The sequence below is a fragment of the Zootoca vivipara genome, chromosome 15 (genome assembly GCF_963506605.1).
Source record: "Zootoca vivipara chromosome 15, rZooViv1.1, whole genome shotgun sequence".
Classification (NCBI taxonomy): Eukaryota; Metazoa; Chordata; class Lepidosauria; order Squamata; family Lacertidae; genus Zootoca; species Zootoca vivipara.
The window spans coordinates 15,955,674-15,965,111 of NC_083290.1; the positions used below are offsets into that span (position 1 = coordinate 15,955,674).

At 48.0% G+C, this 9,438-nt stretch overlaps 1 protein-coding gene across 1 annotated transcript; it reads right to left on the reverse strand.

Moving 5' to 3' along the window:
- Window positions 1-1,242: 1,242 nt before the first annotated feature.
- On the reverse strand, window positions 1,243-4,176 carry CHST14 (carbohydrate sulfotransferase 14). Its single transcript, XM_035140202.2, has one exon. The coding sequence runs from the start codon at window positions 3,886-3,888 to the stop codon at window positions 2,815-2,817; it is 1,074 nt and encodes a 357-aa protein (XP_034996093.1). The 5' UTR covers window positions 3,889-4,176; the 3' UTR covers window positions 1,243-2,814.
- Between the last annotated feature and the right edge of the window lie 5,262 nt (window positions 4,177-9,438).

Genomic DNA, 9,438 nt, shown 5'->3' on the forward strand with positions numbered 1-9,438 from the left:
TTTGTGGTTTTTTCTAAAAGGGGCAGGCACGACTGCCCTTACTTAAAATGGCTGCCGGAGCCTTGCATGTGACACAACACCCGCTAAATTAAAAAGCAAAAACCGCTCGCCATGCCCCCAAGTGCGTGTTAGGGGAAATGATGAACGACTGCCTAATGCTGCCAGGCGTTTATTAAACAGAAGGCGTGTTCCGAAGCGCCCGAGCTGTTCGGTTCCATAAAAAACCTGCCACGGTGGCTCAGTTTATTAAATGGAGCCACAGAGTCCCACTTCAGACTCCCCTCATCTTCAGAGTCCCCCTGTTTTTCGTGTGTTATGTTTACATAGGCGCATCCCTGTCTCTTCCCCCACCCTGTTCTGACCCATTACCTATCCCTGCCCCCTATTTGCCCCCCCCATCCCACACAGGCAGGCCCCTACCTCCACTTGGCCTAGTCTGGGAAGCTGCCTAGCCTGCTGCAGCCTATGTTGGGCCTTGTTGCTGCAAAAGGCCTGTTTTCAGTTGGCGGAGGCGGGGTTTGTGGGTGTGGGCTAGACTCCAAGGGGAGGGAGGGGTGGAGGAGGAGGAGCTGTGGTCATAACGGTAAAATTCCACTTGAGGGCGCTGTTTTACTTTGTGGAAAAGCAGGTTTTTACCTGCACAGGTGTGAGATGTGAGGCATTTTTGTTTCTGCAAACACTCGGGGAGTGGCATGGATCGTTGTGTCAAAATTTCAGGACGATTGGTTACTGAGAAAAGTGGAACCCACACTTTCAACATTTTTACATTTATATATACTGTATATAGATTCCAGAAAACCACCATCAAATCACAGAGCACATCTGCGTCCATGTATATTATGCAGTTTGATGCAGAGGGTGTTTGTGTCAAATACAAATGCTTAGGGATTTGTGCCTTGGGTTCACATTTTTGTGCCAGGAAGCAGCAGATCCATGATTGTACTGGACGTAGATATAAACTGGTGGCGAATAAATGAACGAATGATCCAGTAAATGGTTGCCAATTTGTTATAAATTGAATAGAGACAGGTGTTCCCCTCTTAGCCAAGAAACCGACATGCCAATTTAAAACTGCTAACACAACTGACCATATTCTAGTTGAGTGGCTCTCAAAACACTTTTCTCTGGGCTACACTTTTCAGAATAAAAATTAGCTCGCGCCACACCCATTTTTTTATTGAGAAGAAAAAACACGCGGAAACGAGAGACAGTTCTTGAGAAGAAAAGACATGGGAAAACAAAAAAGAGACAACTCTTAGCAGTGCTGGTTTATAACATAGAATACAACTACCATGTAACATGACCATGGGATATACAGAAAGTATAAAACAATGCAGCTGTATAAGAACATGAATCATCGCCAAAATATAAAATAGTCGTACCCAGCACTCAGTTTGAACGTCGATTCTGGATCACAACTACGATTGTCCTCAGCATCGTTTTGTTTTGTTTTTTTAAAAAATACATACAAACTATTTAAAAAGCAGGTACAAAATAAACATCCATGAGCCATCCATTTATAGCTGTCAACTTCTGGATTTGAAAATAAGGGATCAGCAGCCTCACCTGTCCCGGGGACAGTCTACGGCAGGCATCCCCAAACTGCGGCCCTCCAGATGTTTTGGCCTACAACTCCCATGATCCCTCGCTAACAGGACCAGTGGTCAGGGAAGATGGGAAATGTAGTCCAAAACATCTGGAGGGCCGAAGTTTGGGGATGCCTGGTCTTGGTATATCTAATCCAGGATAGCAGCGGGAAACGGCACTGGAATAAGGGAATTTCCAGCAAAAAAAGGGAAAGTTGACAGCTGTGGCTTGGAATAAGGGAGTTTCCCGCAAAAAGGGAGGGTTGGCAGCTATGCATCCATTTCAATTGTTTTCACATTTAATAACCATAATGCTTATATAAAAAGTTGTGTGAATGCATGTAGGTAATAAGAATGGAGAAATTAGGCTTTCTAACTACATGGTTAAAAGTTATGCCGGAGCTAATTTTTGAGCCAAGCTATTAAAACTATTTCCCTAGTCTTAGCAAATAAAGCATAATGAAAATGAAGAAAATATAATGGCAACCGACCGAACTACTGCACCATGGAAAATAGAAATCCTATTATCTGAACTGTATGGAGAGCCAACTTATTTGAGTGTATTTGCATACATGCACTTACTGTTATCAGAGAAACAGAACTGTAGCGTTGGAAGGGGACCCCTAGGGTCATGTAGTCCAACCCCCAGTAATGCAGATAGGCTTCCCCATATTTTGCATTTCCCCTATACTTGACACTTTGAAAGCTACAATCCTTCAAGGTCATACCATCTCCCAACTTGCACCGTGTGACTTACTTCTGAGTAAACATGCATAGGCATACTCTGCAAATGCTGTTTCGTACAACTTGTGGAAGCTGTCAAGTAAAGTGCTTGAGATAACACAAGCCGCATGTTAATTGACTTCATTGCTTCATGTATGTGGGCAGAAATGTTTTGAAGATGAGGATGCTACATTTATATTACACAAAATAATGGAAATAATACTTGACACAGCCTCATTCTATGCATGTCTCCTGCTATTCCAGTTCTTAAAATGTGACTGCTGCAGTTGATACAAAAAATGCTTTGGTCCTAAAATACACAAAAACCACATTAAAAACTGTGCTTAAGTCAGCAGCCCATAAACACTTTGTATAAAAGGTAATACTTTTTTAAAAAAAAATGTAAAGGCAACCTGTAGAGCAAAACAGCAAGGCAATTTGAATATATAAAAAGGGGATAAAATTGGGAAATTGCATAGGACACCTCCTTCATAGTGGAAAATGTTCATTGTCTGCAAAATTGACTGCTAACATTTGGAAGTGGGTAAGCAAATAAAGAGTAATCCAGAATGTACTTCGGTAATAACTCTTTGATAAGCCCCCTTGGAGTCTTACACAGGTAATAATGCAAAGTTTCTGGCGTCACTGGATTATACCACGATTGCCGTTCTGGGAACTGCACAAAAGAAGGCGCCCGGACCCTTCCTAGCACGTAATTGGCATCCTCATTTAGTCTTTCGTAGGAGCCAATGAAATCGTACCTGACCGCGCAAGGCTGGCACAGGTTGTAGATGGGCATCCAGTGCTCATTCATCCTCTCCACTTCTTCATCCAAGAGGTACTGGATGAATTCGGAGAAGGTGACGTCGTCTCCGGCGCTGCTTTGCCCAGGGCTTTTCCTGTACCGCTTCACTATTTCCACGCCGTACCTTAACTGGTATTCTTTGATCTCCCCGAATTTATTTCTGTAAGCGGACAGCAGCCTCTCCATCGGGTCCCGGACGAAGATGAACTTGAAGTAGTGCTTGAGGCGGTAGCGGATCTCGGCGGGCTTCATGTCGCCGAGGAAAACCAGGTCCCTCCGGTGGTCCATCTTCAGCTGGGTGTTCACGTTCTCCAGGGTGCCGCCCAGCACCTTCAGAATGCGCTTCCAGTTGGAGCAGGCCACCTTGGGCACGTAGCAGTACAGGAAGCGGTGCTTGTCGCTCACCAGGAGGTGCTTGAGCACCACTCGCCGCTGCGCCGCCGAGAGCTCCCACACACTGCGAGGCGTGCCCGCTTGCCCACACGCGGCGCGGATGGTCCGGTTGCGAATGTCGCGTATCACCTGCGCATCTACATCCTCCTCCTTCGCTGCTCTGACGCTGCCGTCACGCCTTGCTAGGAGCTCCCCGTGGACAGCGTGCAGAGGCAGGGGCTTCACCTCTGCCAGGATGCCCTTCTCGATCATCAGGAGCAGGCTGCTTGATGCCACAATCACGCCAAACATCAGCATGGAAGGCAGGAGCTGGCGGGGGCCGCTGCTCCGAGGCCGGGCCCTGGGAGTGGCCCCCACGGGCGCCGAGGGGCATGGAGGCATGGCCTGCTGTGTGGCCTCGGGCCAGAGGGGCTGTTTGATGGGCCAGGTCTGCCCTGCCGGCAGCTGCCTGCTTCGCTTCTTTTTTCGCAGATCAGCTGGGGCTGCAGCTTTCAGCCTGCCCGGGGCCGGTCAAGGATGGAAGGACCTGCCCCCCCCCTGCAGCTCTGCCTCCCTCTTCGGTGTCTTCCAGGAGCTCAGAGGTGCGTGCTGGGCGAGAAGAGGCAGCTCTGTTGCCACCGGAGAGGGAACCTCTCAATGGAAATGCGAGGGTTAATACCACAGAGCAGCCTTTCCCAAACTTGCTTCCTCTCCCCACCAGGAAGCAGATGTTGCCCATCATCTCTGATCAGCGGGGCCAGCGCTGGGAATGCTGGGAGCTGTAGTCCAACAAGCCTCCGAGTGGCGGAAAGGGGTGGGCGGTTTGGGAAGTGGCGTCACTGGCCACAGTCTGGAGGGAAAGCTGTCTGCAGTATCACTGGATGCTTTTAATCTCATTTTGAAAAGAGATCTATCCATATTCTGCAAAAAAACCCAGCAACACCTCACCCCTATCTTTACTATACTATACTATACTATACTGTACTGAAATCTTCAAACGTTTCTTTGATTGCCCTTGATTGCCATCTTCTCCTCTCACACTTCCTATGAGAACCCCTGCTCTAGTCTATTATGCCAGGATTCAACATTTAAACTCCATTGTTTCTGGCAGCTAGTAATTTTAATTCTCACTGCTGTTAAAGACAAAGGAGAGCGGAACATTGTTAAATGATTTCTGGGTCTGGGTGACTTTAAACCCCAGCAATGCTAGGTCTGGTGTCACGTCTATCTTTATACCACAAATTGAATTTATTTCACTGGGAACAGCAGACAAAAATAATCTAATGACCCCACCATGCAACCACAGGTACCTTGGTTGTTATACCCCCTCCAGGAGATTTGACTGACTGACTGACTTGAAGATGTTAAAGCGCTATCTATGATACCCATCTTTAAATATCTAAAGGGTTATCACATAGAAGAGGGAACAAGCTTGTTTTCTCCTGCTCTGGAGGGTAGGACTCGAACCATTGGCTTCAAGTTACAAGAAAGGTGATTCCAACTAAAGATCAGGAAGAACCGTTGATGATCAGAGCTGTTTGACAGTGGAACAGTCTCCCTCAGGAGGTTGCGGACTCTCCTTCCTAGGAGGTTTTTAAACAGAGGTTGGATGGCCACCTGCCATGGATGCTTTAGCTGAGATTCCTGCATTGCAGGTGGTTGGAACAGATGACCCTTCCAATTCTAGGATACTATGACTCTTGAGAGTGTCACGGCCCCCTCAATACACACAAAGCACAAGGTTGAGGCCTGTAATGAGCTCAGAGCACTGCTGTTTTTGGTGGTGGTGGGGGAGCCCTAGTGGCTGGTCAGCAATGACATCACACTGGAGGGACCTGCACAGTGATGTCATGGAGTGACATCATAAAGCTGGGAGGGATGTTGGAAGCTCACAGCTGCTTCGTCCAGGAAGTCGCACAACATTTCTGGGACCACTTCAGCCTCTGAAGTCCCAAGGACTGTGTTGGGTTGATAAATCCCTTTAGCCATTGCCTAGACAGGAGGATTGACTACAGAGAGCAAAGGGTATGTGCTTGAAGGTATATGGATGCATGAGTTTACGTCTTTATATACAGTTCTTTGATTGCACCAATTTGTTTAACAGGTGTATGGGGTGTTAGGGGAGGTGGCTCCCTTGCACTCGGCTCTCAGGTGTGGTTCCTAGAAGCTGCCAGCATGTGACAGCAGCCATGCCCCTGAAATGGCTTTGACTGGCCAGCTAAACCAGGTGAGGGTAGCTGATGGCTCTCAAACCCTCAGGGAGTCCCTTCTCTACGAAGAGAGCCAGTGTAGGGTATAAGAAGGTGCCTTACATTGAGCCAGACACTAGCTCAGTGTTGTCTACTCTGGCTGGCAGCTACCCTCTAGGATTTCTGGCAGACGTCACTAGGGATTGAGCTGTGGCCTTTGCCCATGCGTTCACCGTGTGGGGCAGTGGGCAAATGTATGCGCCCAGCAAGATGCAGGCCTGAGCCACCCTGTCCTTAGTTGGGAAACCGGCACGGAAGCCTTAGGGACCATTTTTCCAGCCTACAGCGTTTTTCATTCTGTGTGTTTGTGTGTCAGGGCTAATGTCCCTTTCTCACTGCTAGGAAACTATAGGAGAAAATGTCAGGACAGTATTTTCCCTTCCTATCTCACCTTTTCCTCCAAAGAGCTCGAGGTGGTAGATGTGGTTCTCTGCTTCTTCATTTAATCCCCAACAACCCTGTGAGGTAGGCTAGGCTGAGAGACATGACTGGCCCTCAAGGCCACCTTCATTCAGTAAGATTCACAGCTGAGTGGGGATTTGAACCCTGGTCTCCTAGGTCCTGATCCAGCACTCCAACCACTACCCCACGATGGATAATGAGAGGACCTTCTTGGGAGTGGCACCCATCTTTTGGAACACCCTCCCATCAGGATGTCAAGGAGATGAGTAACTGTGTGTAATCGTTAGAAGACATCTGAAGGCAGCTCTGTATCATAGAATTGTAGAGTTGTGACCACTAGGGTCATCTAGTCCAACCCCTTGCAATGCAGGAATCTTTTGCCCAACATGGGGCTTGAACCCACGACCCTGAGATTGCTCAAGCAACTGAGCTATTCCCATATTTTATACATGGAAGTCTTTTAATGTGTACTGTTTTACAGTGGTACCTTGGTTCTCAAACTTAATCCATTCCAGAAGTCCGTTCCAAAACCAAAGCATTCCGAAACCAAGGTGCACTTTCTTATAGAAAGTAATGCAAAACGGATTTATCTGTTCCAGACTTTTTAAAACAACCCCTAATCAAACAGCAATTTAACATGAATTTTACTATCTAAATGAGACCATTGATCCATAAAATGAAAGCAATAATCAATGTACTGTACTATAAAAGAAATAAGACAGTATTGTAGATGATAAAAATTAAAATTATTTTTTTTTTCCCTTACGTGCACTGATGATAGTCAGTATTTGGAGGGGGGGCTTTTATCCATTTCCGCAGTCACACAATCAATCAATAAATTAATCAATCAGTAGCTGAACTGGGTTCCACACAGTCACTAAAACAAATTAACCAAAAAAGCCTCGAAAACAAAAACGATAAATAAATAGCAAAAACAAAGTCCCAGACGTAATCCATTCTGGAAGTCCATTTGACTTCCGAAATGTTCAGAAACCAAGGCGCAGCTTCTGATTGGTGCAAGCACCCCAGAAACAATAGACGACAGCCGCATCGGACGTTCGGCTTCCAAAAAACATTCAAAAACTGGAACACTTTCGGGTTTTCGGCATTTGAGTACCAAGGTGTTTGAGAGCCAAGGTTACCACTGTATTATGGTTTTTCTATATGTTGGAAGCTGCCCAGAGTGGCTGGGGCAACCCAGTCAGATGGGCAGGGTACAAATATTAACAACATATTATTACTGCTAGTACTAATAATTACTACGTTTCAAGGAGGCTCCTCCTTTTAAGATGTTACAGAAGAACATAAGAACCTGCTGGATCAGGCCAATGCACTCACGGTTGCCAGCTAGACTGGAATCGCGCAAACAGGGCCCGAGTTCGGGGCCGCGTTACGCTATGGGTCAACGTCTTTTTACTTCACAGACTTCTTCCGAGTGCTGGGCTCACCTCGATGGAGCCGGACATTCTCCAAAACCACGCAGACACGAACCCGTGCAGCCGAGTCCCTGAGCCAGGACCCCAGTCCCCGGCACCTGTGGGCAAGGGGATGCCCGGGGTGGTTCAGGGCGGGCTGAGCACCCTGTACCTGCACCTTCTCTCCTTGCGGGTGGGGCTCCTGGACTGGTATTTCTGCTTCAAGCAAATCCAGTGGGACCTCCTGCGGTGGATCCACGCCTCCTTCGAACTGGCCACCGACTTCTTTTTCTGCTGGGCCCAAAACATCCTCTTGGCTTCCATGATGCTTCTGCTGCTGGCCTGGAAGGCTCGGGACGGAGCCAAGGAACACGGGTGGAGATCAGTGCTACGGGGCTTGGTGAGGGGGCCGCAAAGGAGGTTGGGTCCCGAGGAGGAGGGCAGGGGAGTCGGGCTGAATCCGGACCCTTCTATGTACTTGGAAGCCTTTATCAAAAGCAGCTTCTCCAGAGCCTTGCAGAGAGCGGCTTGCAACAATAGCCAGTAATGGAATCATAGAAGTAGAAGTGGGAAGGCCGCTAAGGGTCAATCTCTTCCAACCCTCTGCAATGGAGGAAAGGAGAAAGATGCTCTCGGCCTTCAGATTTGGGACCCCACCTGCCCTCTCCACTTACAGCAGCATCGTGCTACTTTAAACAGGTACGGCTTCTCGCAAAAGAACCCTGGGAAGTGCAGTTTCTTAACGGTGCTGAGGGCTGCTAGGAGACTCGGATTCCCCTTGCGGAGCTACAGTTTCTCAAGAGTGGTTGGACCGTTGCTGTTTTCCCTTTGGGAACCATAGCTCTGTGAGGGGAAGAGGGTCACCTAACGATTCTCAGCATCCTTGACAAAACGATGTGTCCTGGGATTCAGCGTCCTTGACAAACTGTTCCCCAGAATTCTTTATGGGGAGGGAAGCTGTGATTGTTCAAAGTGTTATGATGCTGAAGGAGCGTCTCCACTCCCATCGTCCAGCCCAGACACCGAGGTCCAGCTCCGAGGGCCTTCTGGTGGTTCCCTCACTTCGAGAAGTGAAGCTACAGGGAACCAGGCAGAATGGCCTTCTCGGCATAGCTGCCAAGTTATCCCTTTTTTACAGGGATTTTCCCTTATGCTGAATAGGCTTCCTCGCGAGAAAAGGAAAAACTTGGCAGCTATGCTTCTCGGTTGTGGCTCCTGCCCTGTGGAACCCCCTCCCATCAGATGTCAAGGAAATAAACAACTGTCCAACATTTAGAAGACATCTGAAGACAGCCCTGTTTAGGGAAGTTTTTTAATGCTTGATGCTTTATTGTATTTTTAATATCTTTTGGGAGCCGCCCAGAGTGGCTGGGGAAACCCAGCCAGGTGGGCAAGGTATAAATAAATTATTATTATTATTATTAGGTAAAGGTAAAGGGACCCCTGACCATTAGGTAAAGGTAAAGGGACCCCTGACTCTGGGGTTGCGCGCTTATCTCGCATTATTGGCCGAGGGAGCCAGCGTATAGCTTCCAGGTCATGTGGCCAGCATGACAAAGCCGCTTCTGGCAAACCAGAGCAGCACATGGAAACGCCGTTTACTATAGCGGTTCCCATTTATCTACTTGCATTTTGATGTGCTTTCGAACTGCTAGGTTGGCAGGAGCTGGGACCAAGCAACGGGAGCTCACCCCGTCACAGGGATTCGAACCGCCGACCTTCTGATCAGCAAGCCCTAGGCTCAGTGGTTTAACCACAGCGCCACCTGGGTCCCTGTATTATTATTATTATGTTATTTCTGTTGGTGGTAGGAGTGGGGGAGCAAGCTCCTGCAATGCCGCTCTTTCTCTGGCTGATGGTTGATCCTAAGTTGGTTGTCCCCCACA